This window comes from Pelodiscus sinensis, chromosome 15 (genome assembly GCF_052426305.1).
Source record: "Pelodiscus sinensis isolate ZL-2025 chromosome 15, ASM5242630v1, whole genome shotgun sequence".
Lineage (NCBI taxonomy): Eukaryota > Metazoa > Chordata > Testudines > Trionychidae > Pelodiscus > Pelodiscus sinensis.
In genome coordinates, this window is record NC_143066.1 from 22,340,136 (window position 1) to 22,361,454 (window position 21,319).

General features: G+C 43.3%; 1 protein-coding gene across 2 annotated transcripts in view; it reads right to left on the reverse strand.

Moving 5' to 3' along the window:
• SMG1 (SMG1 nonsense mediated mRNA decay associated PI3K related kinase) overlaps window positions 1-21,319 on the reverse strand; it is a 145,136-nt gene that overhangs the window by 51,945 nt on the left and 71,872 nt on the right. For both annotated transcript variants that reach the window (XM_075899384.2, XM_075899383.2), the window contains exons 22-28: window positions 14,752-14,916; window positions 13,769-13,923; window positions 8,542-8,687; window positions 7,492-7,693; window positions 2,082-2,191; window positions 1,582-1,729; window positions 942-1,101 (exon numbers count right to left, since the gene is read on the reverse strand). In XM_075899384.2, coding sequence (XP_075755499.1) covers window positions 942-1,101; window positions 1,582-1,729; window positions 2,082-2,191; window positions 7,492-7,693; window positions 8,542-8,687; window positions 13,769-13,923; window positions 14,752-14,916 — 1,086 coding nt within the window. The remainder of the gene's footprint in view (window positions 1-941; window positions 1,102-1,581; window positions 1,730-2,081; window positions 2,192-7,491; window positions 7,694-8,541; window positions 8,688-13,768; window positions 13,924-14,751; window positions 14,917-21,319) is intronic.

Sequence of the window (21,319 nt, forward strand, 5' to 3'; positions counted from 1 at the left end):
TTGGAAGTGGTTTTAAACAATCAGAAATTTTACTAATAGATAGTAAAATTTCAAGGGCAACTATGGGCTTGTCTACACTGGCAAGTTCATGCCTAGCAAGTTATAGCTCTTTATAAACGGCTGGCATTAAACCAGTGTTGCATGACCACACTGTACTCCTTGTGATGGTGGAGCGCATCCATATTAGCAGCGCTTGCAACAGCACACAAAGCAGTACATTGTGGTGGCTATTCCATTGTACAATGGACTGCAGGGTGTTTTAGGAAGGATTTGCAATGCTGTATGGGTTAGGCAGCATCACAATACAGGTTTCCCAATCCCATTGTTCTATGATCATCCTACAACACTGACTGCTTCTTTTCAATTGAAGCATGGAGGCAGGACAAAGAGTGAAAGATGTGGAGTGTGTGTCTGTGGGATGTTCAGTGTGCTTTGGGGGAAAAGATAAGACAGCATGTAAGCTCAAATAGTGGCAGGAAACAACGCAACCTGAGGCAAGGGGAGGAAACCCAATCAACCCCTACCTCCCCGCTCTCGCGCGTGTATATGCACGCACTCCTCTGCTTCTGTGTTCCACTTCCAGGACATTTCTGGAGACCACTTAAAGTCCTGAAAGCAACTGAAATATTTATACTTACACCCCAGCATTGTAGCACTAGTACAGGAAGCTGTATGCCTCTCATCAATGCTAGTGTAAATACGTCAGAAGTTACAGTGCTGGAAGCTGATTTACTGCACTGAAACTTGTAGATAAGGCCTCTGTTCGGAAACACTGTGTTCTCAACTTAGTCTGAACAAGAATAAGTGTATCTCTGCAACAGTCCAGATGTAAGAATAAGTGCATCTCGTATAATAACAGTCCAGTAGAAAGACATTACCTGAGTCATGTATTAATACAGAACCTTATTAATATTTTTCCAAATTTATACATAAAAATATACCTCTGATGAAAGCCTGCTTGATACTGTATTTTCCAAAGCAGATGAACAATATAACTGCAATGTGCTCAACACTGGCAATGACTGAGACACAGTCAACGTGGAAAGCCTTAATGGTCCAATGGCTATTCTTGATGTCTGCTTCAGGTATTTTACAATATTTCTGAAATACAGGTTTTGTGTTAGAATGGATTGTTCTAGTTCCTATTAGCTAATAGTCCTTGTCTTTTTAATAAACAGATATTGTTATTTACTAAAACAAAACACTTCTGAACAGAGAACAGGCAGCAAAATTCAGCTTCTTCATATGGAAGAAAGGATCAGGACTTGCATAATTTATAGTTTATCACGCACAGTAAGTTCCACAGAATGGTTTTTTCAAAGCATTGTTTATTCTCAACTAACCAGATGAACGAAGCATTACATCTCTAAAACTAAAATCCCTCCTTCTCATAGTGGGTTTATAGTCCTAATCTACAAAACACAACTTCAGATACTCTCAGAAAAGCAGCCAAACAAAAGCTTTATACTTTACAGACAAATTAACCCTACAGCTACTATAAAGTGGTATTTAATGGATTACAATCTTCTCACACATAAGAGATAAAGTTATTGTATTCACTCAAAGATTCTTTAAACTTACTCAGTGATCAACTGCCATTTCTGTTCCTGTTCTGTGTGATTTATAGCTGTTGCCAGACACACTGAACTTCTCAATAGCTGTACTTCAATTGCTTTCTGAAGTTCTCTTGGATCTGGACTTAGCATGTTAGGAAGGAGTTTCTTCATGTCTACAAAGATTATACACACATTCCACAACCAGTTAAAATGATAATCTACTACCTTAATTCTTACAATAAAGTTTTGAATTGAACGAAGTTTGAGATAATAATTGAGAAAATTGCATTTAAGTCCAAGTTCTTTTCTCAAAAAACACATACGTCCAAAACTACAAACACATTTAGGACTGATTGGCAACTATTTCTGAACCTAGTAAATAAAGTTATAGTAGTTCTGCTAAATTCTGAAAGCCGTATCCAAAAAGCTTCCAAGCATCACTTCTGTATGGATATAGTACAGTATTTTAAGCTTACAATAAGTGTTTAGGAAATACTTTATTATGAACTTTGATTTTATTTGTACCTATTTTTTCTTTGGATCCTCCAGTAAGTAGGTTGATGTTTTCTCCAGGTAGTAGCTCTAGTTGTTCTGTACAGTCAGTAAGTTCTCCAGATTCAAAGCTGCTTAAAGATCTGCAATTCAATTTTTATAGTTTTATTTCCATACTTCTTATTCACCCTAGTTGAATATCCTACAACTAAACGGCAATAAAAGTCTGAAGCAGCAGTACTAATAAACAAAAGGTCTTAATGTGTTTCTTCCATGTAGCCTTCTGGTAGGTCTATGATTTTGAGCAAGCCATGTGATTCCCAACTTGAAGAGATATTCACACTAGCTCTAACTGAGGTACACGCTAACTACAGAGTATAGCCACAGCAGTACAAGCACCAGGTAGAGCTAGCCACCCAGAATGTGTGCCTGTCAGAAACAGTCGACAGGCAATCAGGGCAGCTAGCTCATTTGCACTGCTGCTATATTCCTTTAGCATGCTTGCTCAGTCAGAGCTATCATAGCTGTGAATTATGCCTCCAGCTCCAAGTATAGGCATACCTTTACTCAAAGTCCTGAGGTTTTTACACATTTTTAGAAGGTGGAATTCAGAGAACATTCACATAACTAACATTAAAGCAAAGATTTCCATCTTAATGTACAATCACAATATGTAAAATGAAGGTAACATATCAGAAAACAATTCTATATTTGCCAATCATGAAAATTTAGAAGCTATCAGACTATCAAAATTAAAAAATAAACATTTCAAACTTCCTTATTTACAGAAAATCATCATTCAGTTCACACACACACCTAGTGTTCTTTCACTAAGTGTAGGGATGAAGGAAGAAAAAGAATATGCATCAGCAAATTAAAGTGAAATCCTTTAGGGGTACAATCTTAAAAAGAACTTTCCTTTATATCTAAGGGGTAGAACCCTCCAGGTGAATGAGTTTTATCACTGACTTTGATAGGACCAATAATGAGAACACAGAATTTTCTTGGCAAGTAATTCAGCTGCTTAGTACACATGACAACAAGAGGCACAGAGCTTGTCTATATAGGGAAATGCAAAAAAATTAATACAAACTAAATTTTAAAGGGGCTTAGTTAAAATATATTAAATCCCTGTGTGGATGATCTTATTCAGAATTAAAATGAGCTAAGAATAACCACTTTAATTCTCAATAGTAGCATTCTCAAAAAGGGGTTAAAACTTCATTTAACTAATGCACTTGAAATTTACACCTTCAGTTCATTTTCTTGAGTGTCCTTTCATACACATAACCCTAGAGTCTTATGTAGGAGCTAGTTTACACATGAATACTTTGATTGTCTGTAATCACCAAAATACAACTTCCTCACCCAACTTTTCTACCACACTGACATCATATTAGTTGAACATTTCATGAGACTCAATTCTTTGAGAAAAGTATTAGTCAGCCAACTGAGCTCAGACCTTGAAGATCAAGTCAACAATCCCCTTTAATGTCATGATTAAAAAAATGTTCTAGTGTTCGGTTACCATCTGCTGGTAGAAAAAAAGCCATGCAGTGTCTGGACTGACAAAAAAACCCCCAACAACCCAAGTTCAGTATGAAAATGTTCATATCCCCATTACTACTGAAGTTTTCTTTGATTAAAAACTTCTCTAACTACAGAGTTTCTCCCTTTTGCTAGATTCTGTAGTGAAGTCAATCTTAAATGGGTGCAGAACACCCTAAAAAGCTTTTTTTGGGGGAGGGGTGTACAAATGTGGTGTCCAATAACCAGGAAAATATGTAGATAAGTCAGACTACCATGTGGCCTATGCCCACCCCACACAACTCAGAATGATCAAATCTCTGCTTCTGCAAATAAATGATTTGTGGAAGCCTATCACTGAAAATCTTTGCCAGATGAGATCAATATATCTAAAAAGGATAAGTATCAATATCTACTTTTTACAAAATATTTTCAAATAATTGACAGTATGGACTCTGATGCAACTACAACAGGGCAACTTTTAAAAGCAAACAATATGAATTATGGCTATGTGAGGAAGGCCACCAGTTTTACTAAAAGAAAAAAAAAGTGCACATTATCCTTAGGAGCTCAAAGTTCTCGAGAGAGTGTACAGGAGGCCCCTGCTTTATGACAGCCAGATTTACGACCCCCTATACTAACGACCTATTCCGTAAGTGCAGAAGAGGCTGAAATCCCCCGACTTATGTTCTAGGTACCGCATTTATGACGGTGTACAACTCCTGTCATAAATGCAGGCTCGAGTTACAACGTCCCCAACTTGTGATGCTATCCCCGGAGCTGATCGTGTCGTGCAGCACGGGGGATGCATATGAAAAACTTAAGACAAAAGTATTTTTATGAAATTTATTGGAGAAGTACAGGCTTGAAAGAAAGAGGTCCTCAAAAGGAATGGTTACTGAAGCTTTATCTATTGCAGTTCCACCTTTATATTAACTAAGCAACGAGTTTCAACCTGAGGAGTTTCAACTCCTCGTCGCTTTTGCAGATTCAGACTAACACGGCTACCCCTCTGATACTTGACAACCTGTGGTCTGCAGACCCCGAAGGTCCACAGACTCCACCTAAGATTTTGAAAGGGGTATGCACTTACATGAGACATTTTTTAGGGGTCTGCAACTGAAAAAAGGTTGAAAACCTCTGAATTTAGTTCAACAAGTCACATATTTTTTAGAATCATAGATGTTCAAAAAACCTAATAACTATAATGATTCATTAATATAATGCAGGGTTGTATTACTGTGAACAGCCTTTCTCCATCCTTTTTGGACCCTCCCTTCAGGAAGTTGAAGGCTGCTATCAAATCCCCCCTCACTCATCTCTTCTGCAGACTAAACAAACCCAAATCCCTCAGTCTCCCCTCACAGGTCATGCGCTCCAGCCCCCTAATCATTTTGGTCGCCCTCTGCTGCACCCTCTCCAATGTGCTCACATCCTTTCTGTAGTGGGGGACCCAGAACTGTACGCAATATTCCAGAAGTGGCCTCACCAGAGCCGAATAAAGTGGAATAATCACTTCTCAGGATCTGCTGGCAATGCTCCTCCTAATGCACCCTAATATGCCTTTCGCCTTCTTGGTTACAAGGGCACACTGTTGACTCATATCCAGCTTCTCATCCACTGTAATCCCCAGGTCCTTTTTTGCAGAACTACTACTTAGCTGGTTGGTCCCCAGCCTGTAACAACGCTTGGGATTCTTCCGTCCCAAGTGCAGAACTCTACACTTGTCCTTACCGAACCTTATCAGATTTCTTTTGGCCCAATCCTCTAATCTGTCCACTCTGGACCTATCCCTGCCCTCCAGTGTATCCACCTCTCCCCCTAGCATAGTGTCATCTGCAAACTTGCTGAAAGTGCAATCCATCCCCTCATCTAGGTCATTAATAAAGATGTTGAACAAAACCGGTCCAAGAACAGATCCTTGGGGCACTCCGCTAGAAACCATCCGCCAACCTGACATCAAGCCTTTGGGCCCGTTGGGCCCGACAGTCTAGCCAGCTTTCTATCCATCTTACAGTCCATTTATCCAATCCATACTCCCTTAACTTGCTGGCAAGAATATTGTGGGAGACCGTATTAAAAGCTTTGCTAAAATCAAGGTATATCACATCCACTGACATTCCCATATCCACAGAGCTTCTCTCTCATCAACAGATATTGGCCCAATAAAAGATATTATTTACCCACTTTGTATCACTAATGACTCATATCAACAGGGCTCGACAAATTATAGAAAACCCTACTCGCCAGACACAAATGGGACTCACCACCCCCACCGCATGACCCCCATCATGCAGGTGCGTGCCACCTGAAGAACGGGACGACCAGGACAGCACGCTTGCTTCTGTGACGGGACGGGGCCACTCCGCAGAGGCGAGGACGACCCGCCCCGCACTTCAATGGCGCCAACCCCCGTGCTGCACGGGGAGCACAGCGTTCTGACAGCAGCCTGCACCGCTTGCTCCCGTGCAGCCGCCCAGCTGAGCAGTGTGCAGGGGGGCCAAGTCCTGGGATGGGAGCCAGAAGCAGGGCCACACGCGGGCTTAGGTTGGGGCCAGAGTGTGCTGATGTCAGGGGGAAAAGCACCAGTGCAAGAGAGCACCGCAGTCAAAGGGGAGCAGAGGAGAGCGGAAGAGAGGAGGGAGGAGACGGAGGAGAGTAATGGAGAAAGAGGGGAGAACAGAGGAGTGAGCTAGAAGATGGCGGTGGGCAGAGAAGTGAAGGGGGAGAGTGGAGGAGAGCGGAGGGGGACAGGAGTCGGAGGAGGTCAGAGAAGGCAGGAGGGAGACGGGAAGTGGAGCAGAGAGTGGGGGCAGAGGACATGAAAGGAGAAGTGGAGATAGGAAGCAGCCCAGAGCGGAGACACTAAGAAGCCCCGTCCTGGGCTGCTTCCTACCTCTGCTTCTCCTTTCACGTCCTCTGACCCCACTCTCTGCTCCACTCCCCGTCTCCCTCCTGCATTCTCTGACCTCCTCCATCTCCCATCCCCCTTCGCTCTCACTCTTCACTCCTCCGCCCACCGCCATCTTCTAGGTCATTCCTCTGTTCTCCCCTCTCCCTCCGTTACTCTCCTCCGTCTCCGCTGCTCTCCTTTTGAATGCGGCGCTCTCTTGCACTGGCACCTCCCCCCCCCCGACATCAGGGATGCATGCACACTCTGGCCCCGTCCTACACCCGTGTGTGGTCCCTCTTGCGGCCCCGCTCCCACCCCTGCTTCTGGCTCCTGTCCCAGGACTCGGCCCTCCACATGCCACTCAGCTGGGCGGCCACACAGGAGCAAGCAGCGCAGACCGCTGTCAGAATACCGCGCTGCCCGTGCAGCATGGGGGTTGGCGCCATTGAAGTGCGGGGTGGGTCGCCCTCACAGCCATGGGGCAGCTCCGCCCTGTCACAGCTCGCCAGCTGCCAAAATCTACTCGCCACAGGCGAGCGGATTTGTCGAGCCCTGGACATCAATATAATCTTTAATTTCTGAGAATATTTTAGAGTAAAAAATATTTTAAATCACAAATCTAAGTAATAAAAAGATACGAATAAAAATAAGATTTTCCAAAAATATTTTAATTCTGAGAATGTATATTTGTATCATCCTCTTAAAATGAAAAGTAACTAAAACAAAATTCACTATCTTCTGCCTCCAGATAAACAAGTTGGAGGCCTTTTCTAAACATCAGTCTAATCCTAAAAATTATGAAAACCCAGTGGTTTATTTAAGATAGTTTCAATACAGAACTAATCTGTTATAGCTACAATAATTCAAGGAAAAGTTTTCCAACAGAAACCATATTGATTTTACAGCACAAAATAAGATCTTGGAAATCAGATCTGGCACTGACATGATAAGACTAAGAGAAGCTTTCATGTAACAATTTATTGCTTTTAGAGATATTATTGAATAAATTAATGAGAACCTTACTTTACGTAGTTAAAGTCTGCTTTTAAATTGACTGAGGTATTACTTGTGCTTTTTTTCAAGTCATGGACAGCATTCTGCCATTCTTGTACAGCAGACCAATCAGCAACTGCAATGTAACATTCACATGCTTTGTTACCCAAGTAATTTATAACTTCAGGTGAAGAATCACTTGGTTTAGCCAGAACAGTTTTCCTAGCTTCACCTGTGGAATTAAGAAAATCAATATTTAAGGAAAATAAGTTCGGATTACTTGACAAAGCATTTGTAAATTATGTTTAAGACAAAAAGTTTCATTTGTTTTACATAAAATTAATTATATAATATTTACAACATCTCTCTTCTGATCAGTAGCATATTTTACCTCCTGCAATACTCAAATACTTATGAAAGAGGTTTTGAATTAATGTAGTTAATATTTAGAGAGAGATTGGGAGACAGAAAATTATCTAAATCAGTAAGGAAGAACTAAATTAGTATGCACACCTAATAATACAAAGAAGTGTATGAAATACCTCTTCCACTTCTCAAAGTTTTGAGAGTGCTGTAGCAAGGCTTTTTATACTACAGGACATTCATAATATATAAAAATCATTGGAAATTAGAGTATTATAGTCTTAAATAATTAGAACTAAACTGAAACTGCTTAAAATATAAAGTACATTTTACAGAAGTGGGCTGTATCCACGAAAGAGCGTGATACCATCTACATATTTTGTTAGTCTATAAAGTGCTACTAGACCATTTGTTGTTTTTTAAGTTTATCCAGACAGACTAACTCGGCTACCCCCGAAGCTATTTTACAGTGTGTTATCTTTGCTTTTATCTATCTTTTCACTAGGCCCCAAACCTGCAAACATTTATGCATCTTTACACATGTGAGTAACCCCATTATCTTCCACAGAACTACCCAGTTAATCTTGTATGTAAGAGTTTACAAAGTAAATTAGTAAGGCCCACATCTTACAGTTTAGCAAGGCTTTACTGTATTATCTGTAAAGCACAAGTACATGGAATTCATAGAAATTTTAAAAAGCAAGCAACATTACTTACCATTCAAAGAATGCTTTGGGCTGGCATTATTGCCACTATTAGAATTGGCCAACTTCAAGACCGATTTATCAAAACCAGCTATGCTGCAATCCATTCCTGTCATGGAACTCAAGTGCTCCTGGTATTCAACAGTTGCTTTTTCAAACCTTAAACATTGAAGATTCAATATTTAGTCAGCATTTCACAGCAGTGACTTCATAAGTTTTGTAGATGGAGTATGTATTAAAATTTCCTATGGAAGACATAATGAGTGATCCCTGCAATGCCAAAGGAATAAAAGAAAGAAAAACAGAGGATTTCTCCCTATGAAAGAATTTGGCAAAAGTCTGTGTCGTGGGGGAGGAAAGCTACTGAAGGTGGGTGATCTATTTCAGTGGTTCCCAACTGCTGGTCGGTGAACTGCTGGCTACTGGGCCATGGCATGCGTGAGGGACCAGCTTCCCCTTCCCGCTCCCAGTTTCCAGCCGAGCCCCAATGCAGCCCAGTAGGGAAGGGCCAGGGCCGCCTCCTGTAAGGGACCTGGGGTTCGTAGTGGACCTCCTGGCCTGCATGAGTGTGGGTGCAGTGTGGGTGCTGCCCGGACAGGGAGGGAAGGGGAGAAGAGGCGGGGAAGGGGGCTGGGCTCTCTCAGAAGTGCTTTCACTTCCTAGCTGAGGAGTGTAGCATTTGCTGCCACCGCCTGTGCTCCTGTGGCAGCTACCTCCGCAGTGCCTGCACCTGCAGCTTGAGCCCAGGGCTTTGTATGGTATGTGCCAGGGCAGCAACCCCCACTGGGGCTCCTTGTATGGTTTCCCCTTCCGCCAGCTCTCAGCACAGCATCTCACCATGGTGATGCGGCTGCTGCTGCAGGCTGTGATCAAGGGCCTGCCAGGCTCTGGCTGGGACACCATCTCCTCCTGCATCACCAAGCACTTGGCCCTGAAGCACCTGTCCAGTGTGGACCTGCTCCGGGACAACATGCAGAGGACAGAGCAGGGATAGAGGGGGACGGCTGAAATGGCCCTCTCAGGGGTGGTTGAGCTGGCACAGAGGATCTGAAGCGTAGTAAGATCCTGCCTGCCCCCCAAGATTGACTGTGCCATTGCTCCAGCCCCTGTCCGCACAGAAGGGCTCAAAGCTACCCTGTGTGAGACAGCTGTGCTCCTGAATGACATAGGTGTCACCACAGCTCTTGGGCTAACGGGGGGCGGGATCATGCTATATTCTGGCTCCATAGCCTAGACCTGAACCTGAACCCCTTCAGGGACTTGTATAAGCCCCTTGCCCCTCTAAGATGGGTAAATCAAATTAGCTTGTGGTTTTGAGATAATGAAAGATCAGGGCCATGGGAGAACAGTATCACATAATACTCCCATGGCAACTATAGTCACGTTTCACAGAGGAAAGTAATGGTATTGTTATTAGAAGCATTTTCGCTGTTCTTCAATTCCCTTTCCTAGCTGGCATCATGTAATCAGCTAGTTATCTGCAAACTCTGATCTGTTACAATGACATGTATTGGGTGCATACAGGTGTATTGTAAAACAATACATGACCTCTTAAAATTAATTACCATAATGCATATGCAAATAAAATGTTACCGGTCCGCTAAAAGTTTATAAATGAGTTTGCCTGTCCGCAGTATAAAAAACATTGGGAACCACTGATCTAGTTACTGATCTCTTATTTTTGGAACTTTCTTTATCCTTCAATCCCAAACATCAAGCTGTGATCTTTAAAAAATAAGGCTGAATGAGATGGAAAACAAGGTTGTCAGTCGAGAGATAATAACTTTACATAAAAAAAAAATCTGACAGTTTCTTGTAATTCAAGTATGCACGCCAACTTCAAATTACTATCAACTGAAGCAAAATTTAGTGGCTGGCACTGTTCTAGATGAGTGGCTTTAATATTACTTTTAAATTAAGAAGTTTGCCAGAAACTCCCACTCTCTCACAAGAGACAGAAGCAACACCACAGCTGGGTGGGGATGAGCAGAGTTCTCCCAGTCACTTCCACGACTATGTTGGCTTGGGGGGACAAATCAAAAGCCATGGTTAGTGGAACTAGCTAAGGTTGGGCTAGTTTCATAGCCCCAAGGCCCTAATGATGTGAGCAGTTAGCATTTTGCAATCTGAATTCTAGACTTTTTTTCTTATTTGCTTCCCCTGTCCTCATTTTCACCCCTCAGTACAGCCCATCAATTGCCAGTGTCACTCTCCTTGCACTCCTGCTTCTCAGTGGCCAATGATCTTCCTACAACCCTGATTCCCTCAGATCTCCCTCACTCCCCTGTATTGTCCCTATAACAAAATGGTTTGAAAAGAAAACACAACCTATGGAACAAACAAGATACACGCTAACTGCCATGGCCTCTTTGCTTGTGTGAGGTGTTTTCTCCTTTTTTGACTCAAATCCTTACGACAGGACTCACTCCTCTGCCTGTTTGGAAAGCGCTTGGTATACTGTATCTACTTCCACATATAAAAGGTGGGATGGGTGAACAAACAATGCAGCGAGTATTATTTTTACATGCGTTTCAAATTCAGAAGACATAATTAGTTGATTTCAGATGAAAGATGACCAGACTAACTGCTTTACTCATGACTTAATTCTCAGAAGCAAATATTGGATACTCTTCCTCTGCTTACAGGAACTACAGCAGGACACAGGGAGCTGTAATCTGGCAAGGTTACTGTGCTGAGGCAGGTCTGGAAGGAGTGCTCGTCTGACACTGATGGTCCAGTGGAAGAGACCCATGATGTTCCCCTTTCTCTCACTTAATAGAGCAGGAGAAGAAAAGATCACTGGTGTGATCAGCAGGCCTGATTTACATCCACTCCCTCACTGACTCTTCATGCCTCTGACCAGATCCTATTTAAAGTGTAGAATCATAGAATACTAGAACCGGAAGGGACCTTGAGAGGTCATCAAGTCCAGTTCTCTGCCCTTACGGCAGGACCAAACACTATCTAGATCATCCCTGATAGATGTTTGTCTAATTAAGGATGCAAGCAACTAGTCGACTAACCGATAAGCAGTAGCTTATTGGTTAGCACCATCGACTAGTCGCATCCTCCTCATTCTTGCTCCGCTACCACTCCGCACTACAAAGGACAGTCCCTGTCCCGGGACTCTCATTCACCAGCATTAATCCCGCTTCCCCTGCTGCTGCTCTACAATACAAGGGACTGGGCACCTGGTGCATCAAGATGCTGACTCAGTTCCTGCTCCCACAGGTCATTGGTTAGCTAACATCACCTCCCCCACTGCCACTCTGCATTGTAAGGGACTAGGCAGCTGGTACACAAAGAAAGAGTTTCCCCTGTCCCATACAATGCAGAGTGGCAGCAGGGGAGGTTATGTTGAGACCCGGCGCAAGCCAGACTGAGCGCTGTAATGGTGATCCTTATTGACTAATTGAGTAGTTAAAAAAAAAAAAAAAAATCTATCGACTACTCAATTAGGAAAGTAACCGCATTTTAATATCCTTGGTCTAACCTGCTCTTAAATATCTCCAATGATGGAGATTCCACAATTTCCCTAAGCACTTTATTCTAGTGCTTAACCATCCTTTGCATTAGGAAATTTTTCCTTATGTTGAACCTAACCCTCCCTTGCTGTAATTGAAGCTCACTGTTTCTTGTCCTATCATGAGAGGTTAAGGAGAATAATTTTTCGCCCTCTTCCTTGTAACACCCTTTTAGGTACTTGAAAGATGCTATCACATCTTCTCTTTTCCAAACTAAACAAACCCAGTTCTTTCAGCCTTCCTTCAGTCATAGGTCATGTTTTCTAAACCTTTAATCATTTTTGTTACTCTTTTTTGGGCCTTTTCCAATTTGACCACAATCTTTCCTGAAATGTGACCAGAACTGGACACAATACTCCAGCTGAGGCCTAATTAGCAGAGAATAGAGGGGAAGAATCATTTCTCATGTCTTTATTATACTCCTGTTAACAGACCCTAGAATGATCTTTGCTTATGTCAATTCCATTCTAGGTGACTCAGAAGTAGTATCTATGGACATCATTTCAGAGTTCATGGTTGTGCAGCCTGTAACACTATTCTACCAAAGGCAGCGAGTTACCTCAGGCATTGTGGGAAAGTCCGTAACGAGACAAAGAAGTGCGGACAAATCTAGGTAGCAGCACTTGCACCAGAAAAGCCATCAACAAAGCATGAGCCCTAGTTGAATGGGCAGTCACACCTGCCTGTGGAGGCACTTTTGCCAGGTCATGGCAGAAGTGGATACAAGCAATGATCTTGGATAGAATGATTAGGACACTGGATGATCTTTAATTCCATCTGCCATCACAATGAATAACTGCATTGATTTACAAAATGGCTTGGTCCTTTCAACGTAGAAAGCTAGCACCCTCCTAAAATCCAAGCAATGTAATCTGCGCTCTTCCTCTGACTTATATGTACCTATCTTTTTAACCAGAACCACATATGTCCTCTCCTGTACGAAATTGTGAAACAACCTTGGGCTGGAAAGACAGAAGTGAACGCAGCTGGACCTGGTCCATGTAGAACCTCAATCTCAGAGCCCAAAGGCAGATGTTATTGCAACCAAGAACACAACCTTCCAGGAGAGGGGATTAGGAAGCAAGTAGCTCGAAGTGGGGGACCCATGAGTCACAACAGCATAAGATTCAGGGCCCAAGAAGGGACAGGGTCCTGGATGTGGGCATCTCAATCTGGTGTGCTCTACCTGTCGTGATCTAAAACTGTTGAATAAAGGTTGAATTCCAGTGTACTGAATAGAGTTCACCGGGGCAGACCCTGCCATCACTTTGTCCAACAATGAAGATGAGCATTGCAGGAGAGAGGTGGATTCTCCTTCCCCTTCTGGGGATGGATTTTCTAGATGCTGATACCTGATGTGCTCCAATTTCAGTGACGGCAGTGGTTTGTCCAAGGCAGACAGGAAGGAGTGGTTGGAGTACAGAACCAGCATCATCAGCACCCCCTCCCGGGTTCCAACAAGGTCAAAGAGCAGGTCATTGGCCTTGCTGCCGTGCCTCTGCTGTGGATGCTGTGCCAGTCTCCAAGACCTACAGAGATCCATGCTCTCTCAGAGAGGGACTGAACTCTAACTCGGACTCAGAACAGTTCCCTTCCAGTGACCGAGGCAGAGCCGTGGAGTTCTGTGTCTGCAAGCTGACCTTTGTCGGAGACCAATGCCTAGACATGAGGACTCGGACACATTTATACTAGCTCTCCAGCCACGTGCCAACTTACCGTCCTTCCGCTTGCTGAGCTACAGAATTAATCCATGAAAGACTCCTCCCAACTATAGCAGAAGACCAGACAGCTATTCCTTGTATAGCTTCAGGACAATGAAGCTCACATAGTGCTTCCACCAACATCATAACTGTCACTTCTAATTCACTTCCCTAGAAATTAAGTTGAAGATTAATTTAACAGATCTTGAAGAGAAAAACTATATATACTTTGTTACACATTTAAATACAAAATGCAATACTTTATGCTTATATTTAATATAATAATCTCAATAGTCACTGTTCCCCCACTTCTAAAAGAAAAGAGCAAAAAATCTTTGAAAACCAGACATGGTACACTACCCCTCCTCCGAAAAGCACATCCAGGACATGGCCTATAATTATGTAAAGACATTTTTTACAAATCCAAAAAAATTCACCAGCAGACAATTGTTAGCTAGACAGAAATCTAGAAAGCCTCTGCTGAGAAACACATTTTAGTATCCTTCAGGCTTTTATACAAAATATTCTAAACACTGTTTTTTTTCCTAACTTGTGCCATCATTTTATAAAAAAAGTCCCCTTCTGAGCCACATCCTCTTCTAGTCTTCATCCCAGACCTGGGGTTTCACAATACTAAGAAAGGCTCCACAAGCCAAAGTCTGAAAAATATTGGTCTAGCAAAAGTACCAAAAACTTCCACAAGTTTTATACAGATACTCCCTAAACAGAGAGAATTACACAGCTCAAAATAGGAGCTAGCTCCAGCATCTGTTTACTATAAACCTTTGACCAAATATGTAACCATATTTTTAACTTTTTTGCCTTGTCAAACTCCACCCCCTCAAAAATAAATAAGGAAAAGTTTTTTCCTCTAGAATACATAGTTTTTAACAGGCCCACTGGTTTAATAACTTAATCCACTGATTTATTATTTCGGTTTTTTACAATACTATGGAAATGTTTTTTCTATGGTCTACTAAGTTCTGAAAAACACAGTACCTGAGAGATATTATTCATCTTCATTTCTGTGAGCAAATCAAAACCATGTCTGACTGTCACAGCAGGTTGACCAGCCAACAATCCAACCCGCATGATAGAAAGTCTAATCCGAGTTAGCCAATCTTGACAGGTCTGGCGGTTAGTATAGAAGAATGTCCTGATAACCTTTACAAAAGGGGAAAGAGGAGAGGTGGGAGGAGATTTATAATACCATACTTTTAACTTTTGTATAAATTAAAATAACTTCATTACAATATTTAATACCACCTACAGCACAGCATAATCTTTGCCTGGAAGGCTTTCCTTCTTTCAAGTTGTATAATTTATTATAGTGCAATTAAAAATGTAACACCATAACTGTAGGAAGAGGTATCAAGTCCAATACAAGTTAGACTTCAATGTGTTTAACTTGTCCTTTCAAATTCTCATTCCCTCATACCCAAGAAATCCTATTTACAATAGATCATTTCTCTGAAATATTTTTGCTGTATTCAACCCTCTGTCAATACCTACTCTTAGAGGACCACATTTCCATATGAAAGAGGCTGGAAATTAGACGAAAAGAAGTGATGAAAAGAGAGAAATTCTACGTCATCAGTGACACCCTGCTTCTTGCCAGAGCAGGTGAAAAGCATGATCCTCAAAATCTGATCCCCAGTGCAGTAGCAAAATACATTAATTCTAGACTGCTCCCAATTCAGTTTGACCCGACATTTAGATAATTACAACATACATTACAATTATAGAGATTCTGAGGCAAACGCACATGAATGGCGTAATATCTTTCTAACAAATATTATACTGAATCAGGTTTGGATGGCTTTGTTCTTGAACAGAAATGGTTTCCTTGGAACCCTTCCAGCTATACAACTTGACAGGCAAAATAAACAATTGTAGCAAAAATTCACTGCAATTACACCACGATTTACAATGTCAACAGCTTGGCCATTTTACAAGTTATTTAAACAGAAATGGGAAAATAGTAGTCCATTCAAATTTTTAAATCTATTTTTTTCTATGAAGGTTTGACTTTCATAGATTCAACTGTAAATAAATCAATTTTTATTTTATAGCCAATAAATGGCAGCCTAAACTCTTCACAACTGAATGCATTTCATAAGAGAGGAACAATGAAAACAGCTTAATACAGCAGTGGAAAAGATACTTTTAATTCACATAGGGGAGTTATTTACCTCATGCAGTAACAACTGTTCAAGATGTGTGTCCACGGGGCTGCTCCACTGTTGGTGGCAGGTCACGCAAAACCACTAACTGGAACATTGCAAAGCAGTTTCCCCCCCATCAGGCTGCGCATGCACAAGAGGCGTCTCATGCCACTGCCTCCTGAGCGCCTGAGATGTGCAGCCCGGCTCCCCACACGCACAGCTCGGCCCCTCCCCTATGTCTGAGTAACTAAGACTCCAAGTAGAGGGGAGGGAGGGTAGTGGAGCACCCACGGAGACACACATCTCAAAGAATAGTCATTACTGCAAGAAGTGAGTAACTCCCCTTTCTTCAACTCCCCTTTCTTCTTCGAGTGATGTCCTCATGGGTGCTCCATTCTTGGTGACTACAGAGCAGTATTCAAATTAGATGGAGGGAGTCTGAGTCATTGGTGATGGTGGACAAGACTGCAGTGGCCACCGCTGAGTCAGATGCTAGTTGAGGTAGCATAGTGTTTCGCGAAAGTGTGGTCTGAGGACCATGTTGCAGCGCTACAAATATCTCTTAGGATACACTGCTCAGGAAGGATGTAGAGGCAGCTGTAACTCGAGTGGAATGTTCCCATGGTGCATGCTGAAAGGGCCTGTTAGCCAGAAAATGACATTTGAGTATGTACGTCGATATCCACTTCAAGATTAGCAGAGATGAAATAGGTGTGCCTCCAGAGCACTCAGCAATGGAAATTAAAAGTCTGAGATTTACGAAAGGGCCCAGTTCTATCTAAAAAGAGGACCAATGTCCGTTGAATATCGAGGGTATGCATCATGGCATCCGTTGATGAAGCATGTGGCTTTGGTAAGAAAGTAGGTAGTATGATGGGTTCACTGACATAGAACGCTGTACATACTTTTGGGAGGAATGTGGGATGAGGCCTTAATGTAACCCTGTCTTTTGCAAAAATAGTTTGGGGGTGGGGAGGGTTCCACCATAAGGGCCCCAAGCTCCCCAACCCTTCTCACTGATGTAATGGCCAACGGAAAGCAGACCTTCATGTATAAGAAGGGAAGCGCAACTGTGACTAAGGGCTCAAATGGAGGCATAGTCAAATGGTCCAAAACAAGGTCCCATGCTGGCACCGGGGGTCTGCGGAGTGGGTACATGTTCTGGAGACCCTTAAGGAACCTTTTTGTGACTGGGTGAGCAAAAATTGAGAGGCCGTCTATTGGGGTGTGGAAAGCTGTTATATCCAAAAGGTGGACTCCTAGGGAAGAAAGTGAAAGTCCAGATGTCTTAAGTTCTATTATGTAGTCAAGGATGACATTCAGTGGGGACATTCAAGGGTCCATCACACTGATATCAGTGAGAGAAACGAGTCCATTTTTGCAGGTAAGGTTTTTCAAGTGGAAGGTCTCCTACTGTGGAGGAGAACATCCTTCACCAGTTGAGAGCATTGATCCTCTAGTTCCCCAAACCAGACAGGAGTCACACATGGAGGTGAAAGGAGTGTGGTTGGGATGCAGCATCGTCCCATGATTCTGGGAGAGAAGGTCATGTTGACGTGGTAATGGGTATGGAGGTTGAATCAACAGCCTGTGCAGGAACAGAAACCATTTTTGGCGTAACAAGGATGGAGCTATCAGAATGACTTGAGCCCCTTCTGTGCAAATTTTGTGGAGTACTCTGGGAACGAGTGGTACGGGAGGGAAGGCATAGTATAGAGGTGCCCTCCATAGGATCAGGATCACATCCCCAACCAAGCCCTTGCCAAGTCCCACTCTTGAACAGAATCAGGGAATCTGGTGGTGTGGGGAGAGGCAAAAAGTTCTATTGGTGGCCAACCCCATTGAGAAAAGATCAAGTTCGTGACCTTGGAATGCAGCTCCTATTTGTGGTCCGCAGAAAAATTGCAGCGCAAGAAATCTGCAGTGGTTTTGGTGACCCAGGTAAGTATGATGCTACTAGTGTAACCTGGTTGCAAACGCACCAATTCCATAAGTGGATGGCCTCTGTACACTGAGAATGGGAGTGGGCACGGCCTGGTCTGTTTATGTAAAACATTGTGGAGATATTGTCCGAGAAGACTTAAGCTGTACGACTGGCAATTTGAGGCATGTGAGCAGGCATTTCTCACTGCCCTGAGTTCCAACACACTGATGTGCAGGGATGTCTCGTATGGAGACCACTTGCCTTGGACTACTTGGTCTTGAAGATGGGCTCCCCTACCAAGCAGGGATGCATTCATTGTGATTTGTGCTGTGGATGATGGAAGGGGTCTCATGCCAGCAGACTGTCTGCTAATATCCACCAGCATAGGGATGTGAGGACATCTGTGGGTACAGTAACCCTCCTGTGCAAAGAGCGGCATGACAGAGTGTAGACCGATGCTATCCATAAATGAAAGCATCAGAAATGCAAGCATGCATAATGACCACATCTGTAGTTGCAGTCATATGGCAGGTAAGTATTACGGTGGAAGGGCTCAAGGATGACGGTGATGAGATCTTGGATGGTTGCGAATCGTTGATGAGGTAAATAAGCACGGGCCGAGACTGAGTCAAGTAAAGCACTGATGAACTCTTTGTCTTCGGCTGACTCTAGCTTTGACCTGTGCATTTATTAGAAGACCAAGATGAGTGAAGGTGGCTTTGGTTTTGTTCACCATAGAGATAGTCTCATCTCTTGATCTTCCTTTTATCAAGCAGTTGTCTAGGTATGGGAAGATGACAACATACAACTGTTGTAGGTATGCAGTGGTTTTGGCTAGGACCTTTGAAAACACTAGGGGAGCCGAAGAGATCAAAAGGCAGAACCTTGTATTGGAAGTGGTGTGCTCCTAGTGTGAAATGAAGGTAACGGTGATGAGCTGGGTGAATGGTAATGTGAAAGTACGCATCCTGTAGGTTGAAGGGTACGAATCAGTCCCCCGACTCAATGCTGGAATAAATCAAGTATTTCCTGATTTCTCTGGTCTGGAAATACTTGGAGTAGAACCTCTTTCCGTGGAATTTGTTGGGTACCCTTCTCTATGGCTCCAAGCCACGGGAGACAATTGACCTCTTGTCTTAGAAGGCTCTTGTTAGAGGGGTCTCTGAAGAGGGACAGGGTGAGGAATAGGGTGGTAGAAGTAAAGGGGTAGTATATCCTGTATGAATTATCTCTAGCACTTAGTGGTCCGATGTTATGGACTCCCAGTGTGGTAGGAAGGGGTGCAAATGGTGGGTAAAAAGATGGCAACGCTGTGTTGGCATTGGATTGTGGGGGAGGTTGTGCAGATCCTTGACAACACCTTCAAATCTGCTGTTTTGAGGCCTGAGTAGTAGCAGGGCAACTGTGGTTGGAACATCTCCTCTGAGGACTGTGTCTAGATTGAGTATCCTTGTAAGGTCTTTGAGGGGGGCCAATTATATTGGCCATATCTATTACGGTTATATGGAGTATAGTGCTTGCACTGGTAAGGTGGAGTGTACATTCCCAATATGCGAAGCGTAGTTCTTGAGTCTTTGCTACTATGAAGGATCTCATCTATCTTGGATGCAAATAACTTTTGTTTGTCAAATGGCAGGTCCTTCACCTTAGACTGGAGCTTGCGAGGAATCCCTGAAGCTTGGAACCAGGATGCCCTTCACATCAGGACTGCTGTGGCCATGTCTAGAGCTGTTTGTTGGGCAATATGTGAGATAGTGCATGAGGGACACGCTATCACTTTCAAGATAAGTCTCTGATTCGGGGAGGTGTTCCATGAGATCTCCCAGTTTTGATTAATTATCAAAATCATGATTTGCCAAGAGGGCAGTGTAATTAGCTATTCTAAGCTGCAGTGTGGAGAAAGTAGATCATTCTACCGAAAAGATCTAACTTCTTGTGGTCTTTGTCTTGATTAGCTGTTTTACATTGGGGCAGTTTAGATCTGTACTGAGCCGGCTCTACAACCAAAGAGTTTGGTTGTAGATGTGGAACAGGAATTCAGTGTCTTAGGGAGGAGGGGGTCAGAACCAAGTATGTTCTGTCACCTTTTTACAGGTAGGTTGGATAGATGCAGGCGTTTGCCACCGCTCATCAGATGTCTCCATAACTGCCTCATCTATGGGCAAGGCAATTTCCCTCTGTAAAATGGGGTGCAGATTCTTTAGTAAACAGTGCTGCTTTTCATGCACTTCTTGAAGTGGAACCTGCTGACTTGTTGCTACTCTTTTGAATAGCTCCTGGAATTGTTTAAGATCATTGGTTAGGCGTGTGTCAAATGGCATGAGCACATCATCTGGCAGTGACAAAGTTATCTGTGGGAGAGGTATCCAGTGCATGAGGCTCTGGATCCCTATCTTCTATCTGTCCCTCCTCCTCCAAATCTTTGGGTCAGGGCAAGGGATCAGGATGGAGGCAAACGTCTCTTTGCTGATGTAGAGTGGGCTAATGAGCGCTGCCCATATGGATCCCAATGATCCCAAGGTGCCCACTGTGGTGGGTAAGGTAGAGGGGGTAAGCCCAGTGTGGATACTAGGCAGGCTGATGAGGACTCTCTCTGTAACAGTGTGAGCATGAGTCCATTGGTGATAAGTGCTGCAATGAGAATGCACTGATTTGGTCATCACCAGGCAAGGGACTGCACTGAGAATACTGGAGACCTAATCGCACGTGGAGAGCTGCATGTTGGAGATACTGAGGTGATAGACCTGTAGAAGCAGGGCGTGACTGAAGGTGCTTGCCCTGTCAGGTAATGAGTTACATTTCCCAGCTATTGCCTGTGTTAACTGCGGGTCTGTATCAAGCACTGGTATGACTGGTGCTGAGGGCAGTGGCATTGAAGGTGGTGCCAACTTATTAGAGTGCGCCACTTTTGCCTGCGGTACCGAGCTCTTAAGCAAGAGAGGAGAGAAACACCAGGGTGCTCTAGGCCCTGAGGAGGTGCACACTAGTGTAGGTGTCATAGTATGGGCTCTGCCTGCTGATTTTATGGCGGTGGCCCCTGATGTTCCCAGTCTCTCCCCCCTGTTAAGTCTTGTGGAGGAGGAAGAAGGGAGACCACGAGAAGCTCCCTTTTTTGTGGCTTTCCTGGGGAGCGGGGAGGCAGCCCCTTTCTTTGGAGAGCCATCTGGTTAGAGGAGGCATATTGTGCCTTAGCAGGCTGTATAGCCTTATTAAACAGTATCCCTCTCAGGCGGAGCTCTCTATCTTTTCTCACTCTCACATCAGGCTTGAACAGTGTGCAGATTTTTGTGGGCTGTGGACTTCCCCCAAACGGCATATACAGAGGGAATGGCCATCAGATACTGGCATGGGCTCTCGGCAGTCAGTACATTTCTTAAAGCCTGAAGAAGCAGACATACCCGTTAATATCACTCTGTCTGTTTGTTAATATTTGTTGATTCATCTCTGTTCTTTTTTTAATTAGAGAAGTGGGGAACCA